This window comes from Phyllostomus hastatus, unplaced genomic scaffold (assembly GCF_019186645.2).
Source record: "Phyllostomus hastatus isolate PE091 unplaced genomic scaffold, TTU_PhHast_1.1 phas_scaffold_216, whole genome shotgun sequence".
Lineage (NCBI taxonomy): Eukaryota > Metazoa > Chordata > Mammalia > Chiroptera > Phyllostomidae > Phyllostomus > Phyllostomus hastatus.
Window position 1 is genome coordinate 8,342,560 of NW_025334018.1, and position 22,514 is coordinate 8,365,073.

Genomic DNA, 22,514 nt, shown 5'->3' on the forward strand with positions numbered 1-22,514 from the left:
TTTCACTTAAAGAGACTTTGTTGAGGTATCTTGTGCATACTAAAGCGCCCACACATTGTAAACATAATTTACCAGACAGTACAAGCGTCACCATAATGCACTTGATTGCTTTTAATTTATTATCTGTTTGGTACTTTCCCCCAGATTCTGGCTCTGTTTCTTCTACCACAAGCTTCAGTGCAGCAGTCTTTCTCCCCACTTCCTCTGGTCCAAGGACAGAAATGAGCATCCTGGAAACCAAGCAGCACTTGTGCTCCCAGCTGGAAGAAAGCAAACAGAACTTCGGAGACATCACAGTGAAATTCCTCACGTGCAAAGCTACTGCTCACGCCCTGGCCAGGCAGCTGCAGAAATACAGTAAGCCTCTGAGGTCACAGTCACCAAAGTGATAAGTGAAGGTCCCTCTTCCCTCCGAGAACCTAAACACCCGCCACACTTTCTTCTCTTTCCTTCATCAAAATAAATTTCATCCTGACTATATTCCTAAAAAGATAGAAGTGGGTGTTTTACCTTCAATTTTCAGAGCATGGAAATGCTGAGGCAGAAAGGAGTCAAGTTTGCAGTGAAAGTGTGGAAAGGAATGGAGGCGAAAGTCTGGATGGAGGCACTAAGTCAGACTTTCACTGAGCACTCATTTGCAAAGCACTGTGCTAACTGTTCCAGGGGCGGGAGAAGGCACACTACACCTATATGTTGTGACCCTCCAAGGCCGGGCAGGTCCATGGTATTCACATAAATGGAATAACATTCACAAAGTCATTGGGATGTCTAGTGTGCCTTTGTTCATGGGTAGACGAGCCACGCACGCTGCAAGCTGCGTGTCTACCTGCATGTCTCTGTGTCCTGCCCTTTGCGCCCCAGCGTGGCACCCATCACAGCACAGTCCCCTTGCGTGTGTCTCCCATCATCACCCCCAGCAGGGAGTCCCTACCTGTTTAAGTACTAGAGGGGAACAAAGCCGGAAAACTGCCAGAACATTACATAAGGTAACATAATTCTGCGCATGTGAGCCCACTTCATGTTATGGGAACAGTTTATCGGACCCGGTCTCAAGGCGGTGAGAACACTGGTTATCAGGCCCCTCCCAGGCTATGGGAACCCTGCTCCCCTTAGTTACCCAGACACCTGGGCGAGGAAGCCAGGCTGCCTCCACTTACCCTATAACTTACCTGCCTTAAGGGACCCTAAAGCCGTCTATTCCCCAACTGAACCACAGACATGTGGAGAAAAGAACACCAGCTGCAGACATAAAGGGAAGTCCTGATGCCAGGAGCAAGATTCTTTTCCCCATAAGTTCAAAGAAGCCATTCCTCACCCCCTGGTGAACTGAGGGCAATTCCAGGAAAATCAGACTCCAACACCTTTCCTCTCTCTCCCTGAACATGAACTTTACCCACAGCAAGCGAGTCCAGGATCTGGGCTTTGAGACACGTGTCCAAAATGAGAATGAGGCCCAGTGGAGGAGACCTGGGGTCCCAGTAGCAGGACGGGTCAGTGGAGGGGCTGCCCCTTCCCTCCCCGAGTTCAGCTCCCACATTTGGAGACCCATGGGACAAGCCTGTTCCTGGTCAGGGGGGGGGGCTGCGGCAGCTGGGGGAGCATGGGGTCGAAGGCACGAGAGGGACAGGGATCTCAGAGGAGGGCTCTTACTGATGTTGAGTTTGCTTTCAAATTTTTACACCTGTTTTTCAAAAAATCAATAGTGGGGGGTATAACATTTGTTATCCAACCAACTGACTTGGGCAAGAAAGCTTACTTATTAAAAATGAAAAGATGAACTTTGGGGTGTCAAAGTATAACTTTTTACATTATTCATTAGAACCATAATATAACTCTAGGACACATTCCCCGCCCCCCGCCCCCACCCCCCGCCTTACAGTGGGGAAAAGGCAGCGCCCGAGATCTCAGAGTGAAGGTGATGCAGTGCAGGACGGTGAGGAAGAGCACGCTCCCCGAGGCCAGATTTCCAGGGCTAAAACCCAAGCTGTCCAACGTCCTGGTGCCTCAGTGCTCCCATCTGCAACGGCAGTGAGAACAGCAGTGGTGATGATTACGTGCCGGTAATCCTTGCAAGTCTGCTGGAACAGTGCCGTGGCAGGTGCCACGCGGTAGTGTTCCCTTTAGCCCGACCCAGCACTTGTTAGCTTTTGCACACACGCCCCTCAGAGTTTTTCCCTTCATACACTCGCACATTTTTATGCAGTTGTGTCCAGAGAAACTTGTAAATCTTTGAAATATTGGGAGTGGGGGGGGTGGTATTGAAACGCTCACTGTTGAAAAGCCATCAGTTCTGCTGTCACTCGGGTCTTCACAATTCCTACTTCATGCCCACGTTACTGTTTTACTTAAGTGGCTGCCAGTGGTAAAGTCACCCAAGATTTGGAGTCAGCCCTCAGGGGATGTAATTTCTGACTTTGCCTCTTTCCAGTTGAATCATTCTGAGCAAGTTATTTTACCTGCCTCTGAGCTTCTCCCCTCATCTCTACAATGAGAGTCAATCAAGTACCACGTAGTGAAAGGTTAAAGGATAAGACGTGGAAACCCCAGCGTAGAGCCTGGCAATGGGGTTAGTCGTGTCCCTGGGATGGACCCTGCCTCCTCCCTCGAGGGCAGTGAGCACAGCAGCAGGGGACAGGTGTCTCTGTTTTCTCAGAGCATGAAGAGTGCGAGGACCTCGCTGAATCCGTGCCGAAGGAGGACGCGCCGTTTGAGGAGGGGGATCTGGCAGAGAAGACGGGAGCAGCCGCGTGGCTTGGGTAAGGAGGTACCTGAGTGCCAAAGTGTGTGAATGACTGTTTGAAGTGGGGCAGCCCGGGCTGGTAAAATAAGGAGCAAGTCTGTGCAAGGAGAAGGGCAGAAGTGCACACGGCAGGCACGGCAGTAGACAAAGACAACTGGTGGGCCCGTGGGACCTGGGTTCTGGGCTAGTGAGGTCCTGGGGTTCTCCCTTAAATCATATAGGAGTAAAACAGATGCTCGGGTTGCAATGCTAGCAGTGTGGCTTCTAGCTGTGTGACCTTGGGCAAGTTCACTCAACCTTCTGCATCTGTTGCCTCAGCTACCTCTGCTATAAAATGAAAATACCGACAGTACTATCCCAGAGGGTTAGGAAGAGTAAATGCATGACCACATGTGGTTAGAACCATCTCTGACACGTGTAAAGAAGCTCTCGACAAATATCTGCTCCAATTGTTCTACTTGCTCCTATTTTGTAATGGGTGTGGTGGTTGTCATGAATGGGGCAACATCTTCTAGTACAAAAGATATTGTCCAAGCTTTCCAAAGTTCCTTTGTATGATAAAAATGTTCCTTCCCCAATTTTGATTTTCTTCCCTAAATATTATACTGTGTGGAGCCGCTGGGTAGATGGGTAACTGAGCAGCTGTCATGTGGAAAATGAATAATGTGCTGAGGACCAGGAGGGCTCATCCCGAGAGGGTTTTAAATACAGGGCAGACTGTGTGGCACCCAACACTTCTCTTACCCTCCGGTGGAAAGGTAACCAGAGAAGCTCAAATGTGTAAAACCCACAAAGCAGAGATATTTGATTGAAGGGGGCCTGGGTCTGGAGCCCCCCTGTCTCTCCAGGTCTACGCTTTCACCTCCTCTGGCACTTTGTGGAACACTACAGAATACAGTCCTATATGCTTGTGGAAGACCATTGGCAGGCCACCCAGTGGACAGCAGGGAAGAGATTCGGGGATCAGAAGGGTAGGGGTCTACTCCAGCTGTAGGGTTACGTGCTTCTGAGTATTAGTGGAATGCCTACCTGTGTGTGAACTCTGTTTGGGGACCGTAGGTTGGGTAATAAACGGCACTGTCTCCAGCCTCACAGAGCTTACATCCTATATGGGGATCCATGAGAACTATTTGTACGATAACAAGAAAATAGTGAAATCCCGAACTTCATTCACTCTTCAGCACCCCCTTACTGATGTGCTACCCTTCCTGACGCTTTCAATTGGTTTTCCTCTCTGTCCTTTCAATGAACACCAGGTGCACCTGCCCAACATCCTGGGTCCGGCTCCCCAGCCCCTCTCTTCCCGAATAATGCCTGATGAACGCCACATGGAAATGCATGTGGGCTGAAGTGAGGAAGAGAAGAGGCACCTTTTTAAAGCCAAGTTAATAAAAAACAGAGACAAACCCGCTGGTGTTTCCTCACACCCTCTGCCACAGACCCATTGTGTGAGAATTCAACTCAGGGGATCCCTGGGGGGGCGCTGTAAGAGACGTCTCTGCTGCGACTCCCGAAGCCCATGAATCCGCTACAATCACGTTGCCACTTCACTGTCCTCTCCCGCCCTAGGAAGTACGAGGACCTAATTCAGGCTCAGGCCAGAGAACTGGCTCACTTAAGGCGGCAGATCCAGGATGGGAAAGGTGTCTGCTACCTTTTCACCCGGCAAGCAAAGACCATAGCCAAGTCTTTTGAGAGCCTCCTCGGGACCACCGACATTGCCTACACCCAGGGACGAAGATTCTGTCAACAGCTGGCCCAAGGAAGCCAGCTGGCCGAGAGCCTCGCCAGCAAACTCGGTCCTGGTAAGTTGGTTTCCAGGCTGTAAAGACCCTTACCTCCTCCCCATGGCCCCTCCTCACCTAAGACACCACACCTCCAAGACTCTAAGAGTGACTTTTTAGCCGGATGTTTTGTGCTGGTTTCGGCCTACCGATAGTGAAGCTATCATCTGGAAATACCTGGGGACACCCACGTGGGCCCAAGGAAAGCCCCCACAGACATTTTTCTTCTAGGAGCCAATGCCAAGGCTGCACCAGCCCTTGTGGTTCTAACCATTGTATAACTGCAGGGTACACCTTGGCAATGACCATCAGGGACACTGGAAAAACCGAAACGAAACCAAACAAACCCAAGGTCCATTATTCACAGGTCCTGGAGGGTACCCAGCACCGTGCAGGCCACAGAGCAAGGTCATGGGTAGAGACAGAGCCTGGGTCTTTGGGTCCCACTTCCACTGGGGTTGAGGGTGGGTTGTCTAGGGTTCCCCAGGTTGGCTCTATAGTGGTGAATTTAAAACATACGAGTGATCATTAAAGTGCAGGAAGGAACAAACAAGTGCTCCAACGTCAGTTACCCAAGTCAGCCAGAGAGCTCTCAAACGAAGGAGACGCCGGGCTGGGCAGCTGCCCCTTGAGCTAGCTGTGCGCTGGCAGTGGGCCAAGGGAGGGAGCGGCCTTCCGAGGGCTGCCTCTGAGATCAAAGCTCAACCTCAGGCATTCGGATAACAACTTTTAAAAAACATATGTCAGATACAACTTTGTTTATTAAGTTGGTTTGGTTGACATTGGCTAATGAAAGCATGTAACTTTCGAGTATACAGTTCTAAAACACACCATCTGCATATTGCATTGTGTGTTAAATCTCCTTCCATCACCATATACTTGCCACTCTTTACCCTTTATTCTACCTCCACCCCTTTCCCTCTGGCAACCATTTTTTTAAAAGCCTAACACAAACTATTGTTCTGGGGTGTACCCCCGAGTAGTGAGATTATGAACAAGCAAGGAAGTGCCTCTGTAACAGTCAGGACAGCGATGATCTCTGGAGGAAGCACGGGAGCTTGGGACGAGCGGGGGTAACCGGGGAGACGCACACAGGCCTCCTCTGGGGCAGTGATGTGCTGGTCCTTGACGGCGGTGCTGGTCACACGGGTGCTCACTTTACAAACATGCGTTAAACTATGCACACTTTTGGTATCCTATATTTCACAATTATTCCATTCTTTGATGAAGAGAAAAGTCAATTGTCAGGTGCCTACCTACACCCGGTTTTCTACCTCCCATTCTGGGGACGCTGACCTGTCAGAACTGGCTCTGGCTGAGGGTTGAGTACGGTGGAGACAGACTCGGGGCTGGAGGTCACAGGGTCACAGCCTCCTCCTTCATCCCAGCGGGAGGCAGTAGCCAGCCAGTCATTTGTGGTGTTTGAGGGTCATTGATACACAATATGATGACCCCCTGTAATGTCAGTTCTGAGTTGTGAAAAATGTACCAAGATGCAGAACAGGTCCTTTGGCCCAGAAGTTCCCTTGTGTCCGTTGTCTGTAGTCCTCCACGTGCCCCGCCCCAGCCCCTCGCAGCCACCGGATCGGTTTCCTGTCAGCCCAGATCTTCCATCTCCAGAGCGTGCCAGCAGTGTGTCTCGTTTCTTACTGAGCACTGTTCCATCACAGTGAGGTGCCTCCTTGGGTTTGCCCACTCTCCCCTGAGGGACATCTGGGTGGTCTCCAGTCGGGGCAGTTAGGATGAATAGCTATGAAGATTTACAGACAGGTTTTGTGTGGAAGGAAGTTTTCACTTCACTTGGGTGAATCTGAGAGTGGGGTTGCTGGGTCACGCGGTAAGTGTATACTTAACTTACAAGCAACCGTCAAACTGTTTTCTAACGTGGTTATACCATTTCCAGCTTATTTGAACAAGTTTCTTTTTATTCCTTATTTTCTGAGAGTTTTATTTTGCATAGATGTTGAATTTTGTCAAATGATTTTTATTCATCTGTTGAGATGATTATGTTATTATTTTAAGTACTTTTAGATGGTACTCTGGACATTTTGAATATTATGTTGTGAGCCCCTGGTCCTGTTAAAATCCTCTGGAATTGATGTGTTAGCCGGCAATCAACCCCTTGAGGCTCAGAAGGCAACTGGTTAAGTTCTGTCCGCCCTCTGTGGGCTGAGTTGCAATGCCAGGTCAGTGTTCGGGCCTTTGAGGTGTCGTCTGGACTAGGCGGTTCATGTGGTGATTCGTTTCTCTAATCCTCAACCTCGAGTCCTTGGGTCTGCTTCACACATATTCAGTTTGTGGATGAGCCCAGGACTGTTGTTAGTTCATGAACAGCTTTCCAGCCTCTCCGAGTCTGGTCCAGTGCCCAAGGGTCCCCTTTCCAAGTTCCTCTGTTCAGAAAGTTCGCCTTTCTCCGAGATTTGTCCTCTCACCCTGCGCTGCAGTTCTGCACGACTGGGGCCACTTTAAGAGCAAGAAGGCAAAGGAGTTGAGAGAAAAACAGGGGGAGACTCTGTACTTTTCAGACAACAGGCCCCTGTTTTCCTGGCTCCTTTGACCAGAGAGCTGGATTCTCTCTCGTGGCTCAGGTCCCTGCTCAGCTGGACCACACACTGCTGCAGCCGTGCTGGTCTCTGAATGGGGTCAGGAGAGAAGAGGGAAAAAAAACAGAAATGAAAAAGGGGTGGAGATTCTCTTCCCGCTCTCCAGCATGCAGAGGTCCTTTGGTCCTGTCATTTGTTGGAAAGAGGTGGTTTCTTCTGAAGTTTTTGCGGCTCAGACACGGCAGTGGGTCCTGTGTGAAGAGGGGTGGGGACACACAACCTGGTCCAGCACCCGCCTCACAGAGCAGAGGGTCGCAGCCGGGGTGGGCAGAGGCAGCTGAGCGAGCACCCTGCAGGCCGGCGGGGAACAAAAGACGTTTTACACCCTTGGCCTTGACTCAGTAGCAGACATCAAGGTGATGACTCACGGCACCAGGAGCTCTCTGTCCAGGGTTGCTCGGGAAAGCCGGCCAGCCTACTTCGCTGAAGACACACACCCAGCCCTCCTGGAATAAGGCTCCCAGAGCATTCTGAACAAACACGTTGAATACTATGTCCCTGATCATGCAGGCCCTCACATTTGTGGTGTGTGAGGTGGGGTCTGCTCAGTGTCTGACTCTCTCTATTTGCGGCGCACAGAAAATCCGAATGACAAGAAGGATGGAGATGGACAGAAGGCCGTGGCACCCAGGTAATGCTGAATGATGAAAGGGCTGATGATGGGATGGTGACATTTAGAGAACATTTCAGAAACAAGAGACCAATAGGCCAAGGTCCTGGGTCCAGAAAAAATAAACAAACAGAAACTGCTGATTGTACCTATGTTGTGAATTCATCATACAGTGATTAAACAACGTTGCCTGTTCTTTTTGCACTTTTTGTGTTGATTAGCATTTCCTAATAATTCCTTAAGTTTAGTTAGCTAAAGTCAGTCTGACCTAAAAGCAAACCAGCCAATGATCCCTGGTTTCTGTATTCTAAAACCTGTGTGTTTCAAAACCAAAGTGAGGTGCCTCTCTGAGGTATGCTGGCTGATGTTTCATAGCCAGAAAGTTCTTTTGAAAGATAAAATCCAACCCATATCAAATATTTGGAGAGAAAGGTCTAAAAGCTGTGAGAACCCCAGGAGATGATATTTTCAGGGTCCAGTGTTAAAGAGACCACTCCCTATAATATTAAATCTGTCCACAGCATTTCAGAGCCAATATTATGGTCTCTGCGTGTTCTGCAGAGTCCCATGTCTATTTCAGGGGAGTGGCTGAGTCTCCGCCTCTTTCTCAAGCCATGAGGTCAGGACACCAAGCACCTGCTGCTCGCCCTGCCCCAGTTCCAGGCACACTAACCACAATCAAAATTGGACTGTCAGGCTTTCTCTTTGATTGGATGGCCCCTTTGGTTTCTGGTACCTCTTTCATGAGCCTCAGACCAGCACCAGCTGGGAAGCTTGGATTCCAGGTTGCCTCAGTTTAATCTCCTCTCTCGCTTACCCTCTGCCCCCATCCAGGTGCAGCAGGGGGCTCCAGAAGGAAGAAGTGAATGAGGTACTGGAGGACTCGCTAGATGAGCGGTATCTGACTCATTCCAGCGGCCATGACTCCCCCCAGCCTCCCAGCAGCGATGCCTTCCTGTGTGACATGCAGAAAGCCAGCTCGGCTGTGGCTGTAGCCAGTGAGTACCTCCATTATTAAGAGAATAAAACTCCAACAACTAGAAGACTGGAGAATAAAGCTCCAGTAGCTTCCTGTGCGCTTACCACCTCTGTCTGGGCTGAGTGAGATCGCCTTTGCGGTGGGCCTTGAAGATTAACTTTGAAAAAGTGTTGAGGTTGAACAGAGCTCCGAGGCCAAGTGTCAAGTTCAGGTCCCTGGAGGTCAGGTAATTTGCAGCGTTCCTGGTCCACACGTCACCTCAGTCACGGTGGCCCTCGCTGGTGCATGCAGGCCAATGGGCTCCAGGCAAAAGAGGAGAGAGTGAAGGGGCCATGGCAAACTCCCTGCCGACACCTCGGCCGTGTACAGGGTCTAACAGGCCTCCTTCTTTAAGATGAAGCATCTTCACCTTCCTGAAACGTTCTTGCTCATTACAGATCCTGAGCAGTGTCCCTTGAGCTTTTTTAGCTCAGGATGTTGGCAGTCTTGCCCACATTTTTGGAGGTGCAATTATCATTGTTCCTGACTTCAGGTGCCAGTCCCCCTCTCCCCCAGGCGGCTCAGCTCCCGTAAGATTCCATCCTACCGCCAGAACGCCAGGTAGGGTCCCTGAGCAGCCAGGGTTCCCAGCCTTGGTGCAGCACCACAGGTTTTATTTTGTTTTATTTTATGTTTTTTTAATGTTTGTGAGGGCAATCTCTGCCGTAATCTAGTCTAAAACTACAAGCGGCATATCTAATGGAGAAAAGTCTGAATCTGGCAGCAGCGCCAGCAGCATGCCCATCCCCCCTCCCCGCCAAGCGAAGCTCCTCCAGGCGTGTAGGAGCCCCTGGGGGCCGCAGCCCCGTTGGTGTGTGTATGCATCCAAACCCCCACCTTCGTCTTCTTTCCTTACGTGACTGTTCGACTTTCCTTTGGGATGAAAGCTTGGATTGTTAAAGAACTATACATCTTATGTGCTCTTCTGGGTGACTGAGAGAGAAACTATCTTAACTCACTCACTGCTAACTAAGTTTTTACAGTGATGTTGTAAGCCATGGCGGGGTCTGTCTTTCTGCCAGCAGTGGGTATAAATATGCACCATTACTACTCAGACAGACCCTTACAAAGGCACCCTCATTCCTGTTTCCCGTTTCACCCTGAGATACAGAGGGCGGTCTTCGTCATCTGCCAAAGACAGTCAGTCATAACACAGGTGGGAGAGGTCATTAGTAGAGAGGAAGGCATTTCCCAGTACCCACGAGTCATACGGAGGAGGCTGAAGAATGGCAAAGGGCAGAGGCCTTGCCGAGAGGCCCCTGGCCACCCCGTTAGTGACAAGGATTCTCCATCTCCTACCTCATTCCATGTCCCGGTGCGACGGCTGCAGGAGGTGAGATCCAGAACCTGCACCAGCACCTGGAGGAAATCCTGTTCATCAACGGCTGCCTGGGAGACAAGCTGGAACGTCACCTCGGCATGGTGGACGAAGGGAGCAGCACGGGAGGCCCAGGTCTGCGGGCTTTGTTCCGAGGGCAGGTCGCCTGTGCAGGCTTCACAGGTTTCAGGAGCTTTGCTGTGCCTTACTTGTTCCTTACAGATGGCCCCGCTAGGGAGGCAGGGCAGGTACTACTCTTCCTACCTCATTGTTGAAGAAATAGGCTCCTAGAGTGGCCTCCCAACCACTGCTGTGTACTCCCTGCTGCTCCTCTCCCATGTGACCGTCATTCAGTAGGATGCAGGCCACGAGCTCCTCATTCAGCAGAGGGAGGGTCTCCACTGCTGCCACCCCCACCCCCAGCCTCACGTCCGGGTTCTTCATCATCCCCAAGGCCAAGGCCACTCTTCTCTCCCCATGCTCCTCTTAGGCCGAACTCACACGAAGGCCAGCATTCTACCACCCTGTGCTGGCCACTCGGTGTGAGAACACATGTGAGTGGCCTGCACTTCTCAAAGGCCACGTGAAAGTCAAGCTTCTTCCCCATTTCACTGAAGTCCCAACTGCTAGGTTCCCATGGTTTTCTTCTGCGCGGAGATGGAAGAGAAGGAGAATGGCAGAAATCCTTCTCTTAAGCAAATGTGTGTAACTGGCCTAAACGAGCTGTATTTCCTGGAACAGGATGCACTTCTAACCTCTACAGGGAGATCTTAGAGTCCGCTGTCCAGCTGCACAACGAAAATAGAGACATCGGGATGGAAAACGGAGCTTCCTGGCTCAGCTGAACCATATTCCCGGAGGTAAGTGGTCGGAACCCAGAAAGTGCGGTCACTCTCAGCCCTCTCTTCTGGTGCCGCACCCGGCTTAGAGGGAAAGACGGTGGGAGGCCAGCGCCATCCCGACCCTCCTGATCCATAGTCCTCACAGTTTTCCTCAGTCTAGGAGGGCTGCCTCCTGGGTGCACCCCCTACAGGCGCCCAGACTGCAAGTCCCGGGAATGAGTAACTCTGGGAAATGCACCGTTTAAGCACAGACTGAACCCCACTGTTGCAAGCCTGAACAGAGAAGAAAAACATCCCAAAGTGAGACGATTTAAGAGAATAATTATTCTAAAATTTGCCAAGAATAGATAAATTCACTGCTAGAATGCTGAAAGAACAAGCAAGCAGAATTTGGATTCTGGGTCAGTAGCCTTTGAGGAAGGTCCTGTAAGTTTAAAAAGAAGCAAAGGCCCCAGTTTTCAAACTGATTAAAATAAAGTACTAAAACATTGAAATAAGTGTAATTTATGTTGACTCTTGGCAAAATACAAGTTTGTTACACTCAAACCCTAATATTCCAGTCACCTTATGCTTTCCAACTCTTACTATGGAGGACAAAAAGCAAACCAAGGCAAAATACCTCTCAGACTGGCAAAAGTATTTACAAATCTGCAAAGTATCGTCAGTCCATCTCCTGTTTGATTGGCTGCTGATTGGAGGTTCCAGCGACCTTCTCCGTGGACTTCAGATGCCAGGTGCAAGTTCAGGTTGTTACCTGTACTTCTGACTGGTTGGCTATGTAAATCGGAGGTTCCCCAGACCCCCTACCTTGGGTTTAATTAACAGAACCCAGGGAAGCATTTTACTCACTAGATGATGGGTTCATCACAAAAGAACATACAGTTCAGGAACAGCCACATGGAAGGGACGCAGAGGACGAGGTACGAGGGGAGGGCGCAGAGCTCCCCTGCCCTTCCAGCACCTTGATGTGTTCCACTTGGAAGCCCTCTGCATGCCGTCCTTTGGATTTTTATGGAGATGCCATTACACAGGCAATTGATTGACTCACTGGCCATTGGCGGTTGGACTCCATCTGCAGCCCCTCTCCCTCCCTGCCCCAGCCCAGGTGGCAGGGGCGGGGCAGGGGGATGGGACTGGAGGTTCCAATGCTCTAATCATATGATTGGCTGTCATGCAATCATCCCTCCCACTCCACATCTTTAGGTGCATTTCAAAAATCCCATCATTCAAATAGCCAAACACACCTTACTGGCTCTCACCAGTTGGAAAATTCCACACAAGCTGTAGGAGCTCTGTGCCGGAAACAGGATGAAGACCAAATGTATATTTCTGATTATAAACCACAATATCACAGATGGTGTGAGGACCCTGCTGTTTTTCACATTCTGTGGTTTTCCCCTTGGCACCGCCCTCCTATTTAAAAGGAACAGGATATAGATTTAGGAGCAAGAGTTCCATGCAAAATATCCCCTCTTACATAGAGCAGACTGTTTCGGAGTGTGCGTGTGTGAAGCGAGGCACATTCTCCTGGGGGGTGTGGAAGGCCTCTGTTTTCCTCCAGAAGAGAAGATGGGAGAGTAAACTGATGCTGAGGAGGAAGTGGAAGGACTCAGACTAACCCATCTGCAGCTGCTTAGGGCAGGGCCATCAGCTTCTTGAGGTGGCGGAAGCCTGTACTCCACACAACGGGGCAGGTGGTGGAGTGCAGAGGACTCTCCCTCTAACGGCTGGTATAACCATCTCTTTCCAGACTGCAGCCGACCACCCTGCTCACCCACTTAACTGTGCTGGGGTTGCACCTGGCCTCTCTCCTCACTTAGCCTCAGGTAGGTATCCGCCGAACCTGACAGAGGATTCTCATTTAGTTTTTGTTTGTTTGTTTCAGGCAACAACTAATGCTGGGACTATGAAAAGTTCTTGTCTAATTTCAATAAAGTTTATTAGTCACAGCAGTTCCCCCAGCCGATGAAAAAGAACCTACCAAAACAAGCGGAAGTTCAAATCTGGAATAAAGAGGCTTCATCTCTGAGAATCAGATTTCACGGCCACTCTAGATTTTTCCTCCAAACGGAGAGCTTGACTGCAGAAATTGCAACCCCTCTTCACTCAGCCAGAACGGTCCAAGAGACACCGATTTCTAGATTCAGATGATCTTGAGAGGCCCTAACCCTTCTCCCTCCCCACCCCCATCCTGTGGATAGCTGGAGTCATCTGCAGCTGGGAGAAAATGGCAGTGACTTGGGTCAAGTGCAACACAGAACAATATCACTGCAGACCGTTCTGCAGCTGTTCAGCACGAGTCCATTTTCCTTAAAGGCTGAAGGTTTAGAAATCTCTGAGAATAGACTTGATCTTATATGCATTCTGTCGCCTATCTTTTTTTTTTTGTACAAATTGAAATTATAAAGCTTTCTGTCTCTAGCTAAAAGCAGGAAACACAAACATTAATATGCCCACTACATTTATACCCCAGAGCGATAGCAATCAGGTCTGGGTGCTTCACTTCATTCCAAAATCAAATGTTATTGAGTGCCCGGTATTACACAGAAAAACTACATTGTGTCTCACACTCCGGGAGAGAACTCAGGCAAGATATTCGGCCGCCACAGGTAGGCCCCTGTAAGCGAAGGAGCAGTCTCCTACACGTCCAAGGGAACAATGACAGACCCTCCGCCAGAGAAGATCCCGAGAAGTGGTTGTTCACTCTTGTACGTGATGTGGAGGCCCAGCAAAGTCCAGCCTGGTGGTCTCTGTTTCGGACCCACAGAGAGAGGTTATACCTACAGGGAGCTGGTAGGTTTCAGATAACTCCCCCTCACTGGAACATTTTTTTCCTGAAAATAAATTCCTAGTATCCATTGATTTGTCTTTTGCAATCAAATATAAAAGTGGGACATCTTATTCAGAAGCTTTGAAACCTACCAAGTAGCCTCCTGCTCACCAGATCCCCAGGCTAGAGGGCTGACTCACGTGGGGAGGACAAATCCTCATGGGTGGCAGGAAGGGATCTTGCAGGTGGGTTTGTACCCATACTGCAGACGGGTACAGCGGACTAGTGACTGACGTGTCCTGGTCCAGGCAGGTGGTTTTGAGGGCCAGCACGCCCTCCTGCAAGGCGGAAGCCCAGAGACAGCCGATGTTTGGTCCAGGACTTAGCCAGCTCTTCACAGTCTCCCTGTTTACACATTCCCCCAGCATTATGCACTTTGAAAATTTCAAATCTGCAAATAAGTTGAAAGAGCCACACAATTCTAACCATCTAAATTCAGCATTTACACTTGCTCGTTTTCTGTCTACACACACCCACACACATGTTCATATTCAGCAAATGCTGACAAAAAGCTCACTTCACCCCTAAATACTTCAGCATGTATTTCCTGAAATTAAGGGCAATATCCTATAGAACTATAGTATAATTAAATCAAATCTAATGACATCGATACTAATTCAGTAATACTATCTAATATATGCTCCAAAATGTGGCGTCTATACACATAGACAGGTGCTCTCTCTACTGCGCATGCCTGTGCCTCTCGTCCCCCACCCCCACTCCTGAGCTCCAAGGGCCCATCTTTTGTTGTAACTTGTTTCCCGAGCCCGTTTCTTCTCCTGTTCACTTCTTCTCCCTCTGTCACTTACAACGTTCTCTTATAATTTGAGTCTTGGCTCCGAGTTCTTCTCTTAGCCGGAACTCCAGAACTGAGGCTGCTGAGCCGAGGGTAACGCCTGCGCCATTTTTCCCACCCCTCACAGGGCGTGGTGGCTCAGCTGCTCCTCCCTGTTCTCAGCTCGCCCCCTCTAACGCGCACCTGCTCCCTCCTGCTGGAGTGCTTCCTTCCGTCCTTAAGCTCTAGGCGCACCCCCCTCCAAAAGGAACGAATGTACAAATATATAAATACACACACACGGGAGACTAAAGCCTAAGAGTGCGTGCTGTGGCTTTGAAATTCCCCACATGCTAATTAAAATTCCTAAAATTCCACTTTAATCCTTCTTACCTGGAACTTTCTCCCACTTTTTTTGTTTTTGTTGTTTCTGAAAAGAACAGCACGTAAGTATCTGTGCTTCCTACTGCACCCTGCCAGGCATCAAGCTGTCCAAGAACAAAGCAAAAAAAAAATATATGTATATATACATATATACTGTGACTATTTTCACGTCGAAAATAGTAAAAGAAATGCAGCATCTGCCAGCAGGTCAGTGCTTTGTGTTGTAGATGCAGTAACCGCGGCTCCAATCCGAAACCACAGTGTCTATTGTCTTTCTTGATTGGAACTGACACGTTTTTCGGTTTACTTTTTTAATCCCAGCAGCAATTGTGACCCTGATTTGGGACCAGAGAGGGGTGTACGGCTGTCTCGCCAATGCAAGCAAGGCCTTGGAGAGTAGGGAGGGCGACCCCAGTGTAAGAAGAACACCTCAAGCCAGGTCCTTGGGAACCTGGGACGCGCCCCTGTCTGAGCGTGCGCAGAAATTACTCCCAAACGCGGAATCCTCTCCTGGAGCCCCGTTCGTAGCTTCCACTAATGAAATAACGCCGTCATAGCCATTTTTCTGGTAGAGATATTTTAAATATTGGTGAAACATTTTGCGTTAAAATAAAATCCAAACTCCTGGCCAGTCTACGCGGGTTTATCTCCATCCCCCATCCCCATGTTTATGCTAACAGTGAATTACCGAACTGTAATTCACCGAGTAAAATGCAAAAATATCCTACAAAAGTCAGGAAATCCCTCCACAACAAGGAGTGGTCACATCAGTATCAATAGTGCCGAAGGGGAGAATCCTGGGTGCAGACCCATGTCTGCACGCCTGGCCGACGAGGGGACACGAACTCCTGACGTATTAAATGTGGGGAGCCTCCAGCGTCATAAGTTTTTTTGGCCGGAGCATCCGAAAGGACAGCATTCCCATCAACTAGCGTAGGGGAAATGCGGGTGCGGAGCCGTGGAGCTTTGCCGGAAAGCGTGTTCCATCCCCGTGGCCTCGGTCCGAAGCCCTCAGGGTCCCTCCCACACCCCTCTCCTCCTGGGCACCTGTTTCACCGCCAGGCCCCGCAACCTTCTCTCCACGCGCGACCACCTGGCAAAGGCGCATCTGCAGGGCCCGGCCACTTGGAGGCGCCCAAGCGCGCGTGGTGCAGGAGTGGGCCAGGCTCGGGCAGAATTTTTCCACACGCCTTGAACTTCCCTTCAGTGGCTTCTCCCTTTCCCGGCTTCCTCCCAGCCCCTCGATCTTCCAGCCTCTGTGACTGTCCGGACTTCGTCCCCTGCTCCTTGAATCCAGCAGGGCGAGTTGGTTTTGTACTGGAATTAGCGGACCCAAATAGTGCAGAGGGCCGTGTGCTCTCAGCCCAAAATTGGCAAAATGGAAAACCCACTCCCTGCAGTCCCTCCCTGTGTCTGCACGCCTTTGTTCAGTCTCCCAGCGCCTTCGGGTAATTTTTAGGATGTATTTTTGTCCACAGTTTATAGCTGTCATGAGAGTTACAGCTGTCACGAGCTGTTACCTGTACGACAGTTACTCTGAGAAAACGTAAGCAGCCATTACCAGAAGCTGAACTCATTCTCTCAGTAATGGCAGCCGTGCAAATTGGGTTTAAATCTCTGCCTCGCCATATGAGCTTGGCCGAGCGGTGGCCCAGCGTGGGAAGAGGAGACCTGTGAACCAGTGTGCGCGGAGGAAGATGATCAGGGGGCGCACGGGAGCCGCCTCCTGTCGGGCCTGGGGAGCTGCGCCCCTGAGCAGCGACCAGGGGACCAGCATCGCTGTCCTTCACCCGAGTTCTAGGACTTCGCAGGTTGCGGAGACTCTTCTGCCGCTCGTCATTGTGATACGCCGCCACTCCTGTGCATGAAAAGGAAGATTCCTGCGTGTGGAGAGACTTGACAAGAAGGCAACCCTGACAGCGGAGTCCCAGCCCTTGAGCCGCTGGAGACAGAGGCTCGTCTTTCTCTCAGCTCTGCGACGACGCGCGGTTCCAACAGCGCTCCAGGAGGTCTAGTCCGCCTCCCCGTCCCGGCGCTGCCGCCCCTGCAGGGATGGTCGAGCAGTCGTACTCTCCAAGTTTTCTCTGAAATCAGGACCTGCACAACACATCCAGCGCTCTGCTCCGCAAGTGGCGCGTGGAGAAGGAGTTCAGGTGCACAAGTCACAGCGGAATCCACGCATTGAGGCTGCGAGACTGCCCGGAGGAGGCGGAAGGGTGGCGCCCAGGTAAGAGTGGACCTAGCACCGATACTCAGATCATCAACACGAACAACTCAGTTGCAAGGTGGCTGGAAATCTCCTTCAAGGAAGAGACCTCGGGCCCTAAACAGAGCTCCGGATGTTCCCCCTAAAACCTTTCGCATCTACAGTGTTTCCGTTTTAGTGGGAATCCTTTGTTCCCACCCTTCCAGTGCTGGGGAGGCGGAGGGCGCGGAGGGGAAGGAAGAAGCACTTAAGAATTCTTTTTGACACTAATGTTTTATTCAAGCCCCACATCTAATTAGGAATTAATTCTTTCTTGTGGGTCAAGTATGGACGTTGTTCTGCACAATCCTCCCCTCTCCTGATCTCTGAATTAGAACAAACGGCTCTCCTGAGTTACACACACACGCACACACACACACGGAGATCAGTTTGACACGCGACTCTTGGCCTCCGGAGACCCGAGGTTCCAGACACGTAATCTCGGGACAGTGCGTCCGGCCTGTGCCTGCACCTTTCCTCTGGCTCTGCGCCCACCTTCAGCCGGAGGCCTGTTTGCGCAGCTCCTCTGCGAGTCAGAACCCCGCGCATTCCGTTCAACCTGCGGAGAGGCTTCAGGGGGCACTTTTTTTTTTTGTTTTGTTTTGAAGGGGGAAGGCGGGGTTTGCCAGGATCCTTCCGCGGGTAGGTGCACAAGGCCCCAGGCGACTTTGGTTGTCACACCTCCCCAGCCCAACCCTTCTCACTCCTGGAGAGAGAAAAAGCAACAGCTCCTTTGTTCCGTCCAGGAGAGACCCCCCTAGTGGTGACAGAGAGACAAGTGAATCCTCTCCTGGCGGAGGGGCAGGGGGCGGGGTGTAGGTCAAGCAGAAAAGGAAAGGGGAAAAAATATGAAGTTTTCTGATCTAAGAAACTGCCATGAAGTCGGCCCCCTGGAACCTGGTCCTCCGGTCGATGGGGAGAGAGACACGCCATTCACATTCCGTGTTTCGCGAGAGGAAGTTCTCGGCTTGGTGCTGTCTTGCTGTGAGGTGAGCAGGAAAACTTCTCTTGACACCCTTTCTCTGAAAACTGCCCTTACCTGTTTATTACCGTTCCCACTTTAAGACATGTTGAGTTGAAAAATTATAAAGGCAAATAAAAAGAAATTTCAGATGCTGTAAAAGGGGAAATAAAACAGAATCTCAAGACCAGTGAGGGAGGAACCCCTGGACCACAGAATCTGCGTGGCTGCCCCTCAGTCCTGCGCCAGGTGGTGGGTCTGAAATCCTTCTGGGTTGTGTTCGGCCTGGTGGCCTGATCTTCAAATAAACTCAGCAGTTCAAGTCAGAAAGCACGGTTTGGGCCTGTGCTGAATGTCGGGTGTTTCCAAACTGGCAAAGCCCGAAGACATCAGCCTTTGCTGCGGTACCGGCTAAAACGTCCAAGTGTGATTACCGTGTTGGACTTAACTGGAATCATGGACTCGAACACAATAAGCGAGGGCAGCAGGAACCGGAGGAGACCCCTTTCATCCGGGGGACACCGGAGGAGACCCCTCTTGTCCAGGGGACACTGAGAAGCGTTGAGACGGAAGGCCTAGCGCGGAAAGAGCGCGCAGGCCGGGCTCACCTGAGCAGATGGGGGGGAGCATGGGATGAGCGGTTCCCACGGTTCCCACGGTTCCTGGGCGTGCTGAAGGCACCGGTGGTGGGCTAGGAGCCGAGGGTCCTAAACGCTAGCACCGTAAAAGGCCCCAGGGGCAGGGGTCCCCACTGCTGGGCGGTGGGGGGCGCCCAGGACTGTGATGAACCTAAGCCCCGGCTCCTGACCAGGCGAGAGCGGAGGTGCCCGCAGGGCGACTCCTGCCCGCGGCACCGAGTTCAGGAATGGAAACCAGCGTTTGATGCGGGGTCCCCAAGGTCCTCACTTCGGGGGTTAGGCGCGGGACTGTAAGCCTCTCAGGAGCCGCAGTCTCCTTGTCTAAGGGATCGCTGGCCGTTTTTTCAGTTCACAGACTTGGTGGCTAGTACAGCTGTGGCAGGTGCTAAGGTTTTTGTTTTGTTTTGTTTTGCACCTTATCATTGTCCCGTGATAGCGGCCTTGTGCCCTCAGTGTAGTGCTTGTCACGTTTGTCCACCAAGCTTGTTCTAGCTTGTCACCAGGTACAGCATGTCCCGGGCTCTGCCGCAACAGTGCTAAAGCTAGACTAGAATGCCACCCAGGCCCGTTACCTTGTGGCCTGGCCTCGGAGCTCAAAATGTTGCTCAGGGCTGGGAGAGGTGAAAGATGGCGAGCAGAGGGGCAAGGGCTGGGAGGGGGCCTTGCACAGTGGCCTTCAACCCTGGGCCCCTGAGAATCGCACCCACGTCTGTCGTCCCTGTCTCCCTGTCTCAGAGAACTAACCTTCACTTGCAGCACTTGTCCTCTGGAGAGGCAAAAGGTTAGGATTTGGTGCTTTCACTGCAGTGGGCCAGGTTCTATCCCCAGTTGGGGAACCTCTTTTACATGCCCTCTGCTGACCTCTAAAGCACAGGGTCCTTCTTGCCCACGCCTGGTCTGACCCCACGCAGACATAGGCGTCTTTACTTGTGATGTCTGTTCAGTTGTGCTGGTCCTCAAGGCCATGACCCTTCTTCTCCCAGTACCCCAGTGGAGTCCGGGAATGGTTTTTAACAGTCTAGCTGTAGCTAAATTAGTGGTTTCAGTACTTAAGTATAAAATATAAGGAGGAAAAAATATCAAGTTAATAAAAAGGTTGAATCTCAAATACTGTTAAACACTTGTAAAAAGTCTAATAATTGACATGTAATGGCATATAAATTTCTCTCGTGTTAGATTTCTAAAGATGACTCCTTGTATCATCAGATCAGTTTAATAATTCCACTCTAAAAACTACGTAAAGAAAAAAGGCTCTTTCACCGAGTTGGAGAAATACATTGGAACATAAGTTGGCACACCTCTTATTGAAGCCAAACAAAGAACACATAAGGAGGTGCCTTCAGCTTCTGGCAGCCCCGCCTGAAATCTCACCCTTCCTTTCCCCCTGCCCCCGAAGGAAGGAAAAGGACAAACACTTGAAATGCTGGTTTTCCAGACACTGAAATCAGGCAACAAAGGACAGCAGCCCTGAGAAACGGGAAACAGACAAGGGGAGCCCTACTGCTGGCCCAGCTTACTGCTGTCGGAGGGTTTCAGGGTGGAACCGAGGAGGGGCTCTGCAGCCAACTCCGGGGTTGTGGAGACAAAGCTGAGCGTCCATGGAGAGCAAGGCCCCTAGAGTTCCAGGGACAAAGGACCAGATGTTAGCAGCAACGTGGGCTTTTGGTTCTTGAATTTGGCAAGAAAGAGTTCAGAACCGAGAACTGGAGCACAGGAGGAAGGTCATTTAGAATGCAAAGAGAAAGTACGCTGGAAGAACAGGTTCTGGCAGGGTGCTCAGAGAGCTGCCCTGGCCTTTTAGAAAGTCACACAGGCCGCAGGAGTGCAGCAGCGGGGCTGTGTGGGCTCAGGAAACTAGTTACAAAGGCAAACGAAGGGCCCTTAGAGCTTAGCAGAAAGCAAAAGGGACACACTGGAAGAAGGAAGGCAGGGGAGGGGAGGGGAGGGGAGGGGGAGAGAGAGAGAGAGAACTGAGTCCTTTGCCTTAAGAGTTATCATCTTTTCTAAAGGCAGGACTTTTAGGGGAGGTCTCAGGGGAGAATATCAATAGAATATTCATCAGGTTTCCAGGTGTGTCCTTTAATATGCTGATTAATCAGTTCCAGCTCATAGAGTCAGGGTCTTGGTCTGTACCTGGTCTCTACTGATTGGTTGGCGCTGGGGTAGGTGGTCCTTAGTCATTGCATCCCATCCTGAGCCGGCTGTGGCATCACTTCGTCTGGATTTGCTGCTTTTCTGGGCCTGGAGCTGAGGCCTAGATGTTCTCTCTAGTTTGACCGAAACTGTCTCTCTGGTCAGTAGACCCAGGCTTTGTTCCTAAAATTATCTGATGGTGAACAGAACCTCCTGGTCCTGAGGGCTTAATGCCTTAATCCCTTTAGGAAGATGTGCAGGGCAGGAGGCAGGTGAGTCAGGGTGCTGCTGGACGAGGCCCGTCTGAATCTGCTCTGGGTCTGTTTCCCCATTCCGCTTGCCGAGGAATTTTCCTAATTTCTTACTCTTCTGCCTCACAGCGATGAGAGAGATGGGCAGAGACAGAACGCAGGTGTATGAAAAGAGTCTCCTTCAAGTACTCAGCAGAGCACTGATCACGACGTGCTTGTGAAGAAACTGCCTGAGGCCAAGGGAAGAAACTTCTGTGAAGGTCAGAAGTTTCAGGGCCTGGCGTAGGAAATCATACTTATTCCCACCAGCCAGAGCGGACTACTCGTGGGCCACTGTGAGGAGCGCTCAGGAAGGGCTTGCCCCAGTTGAGGGAATAAGCAGCCTGAGACCGACCTACCTAAAAACTCATAAAAACAAGCCTCAAAGGGACCAAACTGTTGACAAGTCACTTAACTGGACCCCAGGACTAAACTCCGGAAGATTTGCAGGACTACCTAAATAGCCACTTCCCCAAAAGGTAAACTAGGACAATGTCTGGCCTCCGATCAAAGAATGCCAGGCAGGCACGGAGGCAGGAAAACCTACCCACCATGAGGAGAATAATCAGTCTACTGAAACCGAACCATAACTGACGATGTTAAAATGAACTTTAACACAGTTATTATGACTGTTTCATACGTCCAAAGAGTTTATTAGAAACGTGGAACACGTACGACCCTCCAGAGTCAAACTTTAGAGATAGAAGCAATAACATCTGAGATAAATTCACTAAATGGAATTAACAGATCAGACATTGCAGGGAAAAGGTTAGGGAACAGAAGGCCGTGAACAATTTGAAATATCCAAAATGAAACACGGCCTAAATTATTTTTTAAATCAGCGAGTGACAGTGCAAACTTAAAACGCCTAACATAGGAGTAGGAGTCACTTTGCCGCCATCTCGCGTTTGCCCCTTTTAAAAGCCCTCCCCACCCACTGTCCCCGGCTCCCGCCCAGCCACCTCTACCAGGTGGAGCCCCAGTGGCGCTGACGGTCGGGTTCTGCGGGAGCAAAGTAATCACAGGGCCCCACGGGCCGTTCAGCTTCCCCTCGGCCCCATTCGGCTCAGGCCGAGGGGTTCGCGGCCACGGGCGTCTCCGCGGTGCTGGCTTCTAAGGCAGGAATGGGGCAAAGTCGGGGAGACCACTCGGCTGCCGCACTGCCCTCAGAATCGCCCAACGCACAGCGTTCAAACGCCACCAGTGCGTGGAGTGGATTCCACGTCTCCGGCTATCCGAAGTTTCGGAGTCTGCGCGGCCCTGCATCTGGCAAGAGGGGTGTGGGCTCCACCTAGCGGTGATCGAGTGCTTGCTCTACTGCCTGGAGATCTGCTTCCCTGCAG

The 22,514-nt window shown here is 50.9% G+C and overlaps 1 protein-coding gene across 1 annotated transcript; it reads left to right on the top strand.

Annotated features, from left to right (window-relative positions):
* The first annotated feature begins 221 nt into the window (after positions 1–221).
* LOC123804618 (neuroblastoma breakpoint family member 6-like protein) lies at positions 222–10,918 on the top strand. The gene is made up of 7 exons (XM_045816972.1): positions 222–357; positions 2,654–2,756; positions 4,310–4,545; positions 7,707–7,758; positions 8,572–8,735; positions 10,086–10,208; positions 10,815–10,918. The coding sequence occupies exons 1-7, from the start codon at positions 222–224 to the stop codon at positions 10,916–10,918; spliced, it is 918 nt and encodes a 305-aa protein (XP_045672928.1).
* The last annotated feature ends 11,596 nt before the right edge of the window (positions 10,919–22,514 follow it).

Coding starts and splice junctions, on each gene's coding strand:
- LOC123804618 (XM_045816972.1), top strand. CDS start 222: ATGAGCATCCTGGAAACCAAGCAGCACTTGTGCTCCCAGCTGGAAGAA. Junction 358..2,653: donor CAGGCAGCTGCAGAAATACA/GTAAGCCTCTGA, acceptor CTGTTTTCTCAG/AGCATGAAGAGTGCGAGGAC. Junction 4,546..7,706: donor CGCCAGCAAACTCGGTCCTG/GTAAGTTGGTTT, acceptor TGCGGCGCACAG/AAAATCCGAATGACAAGAAG.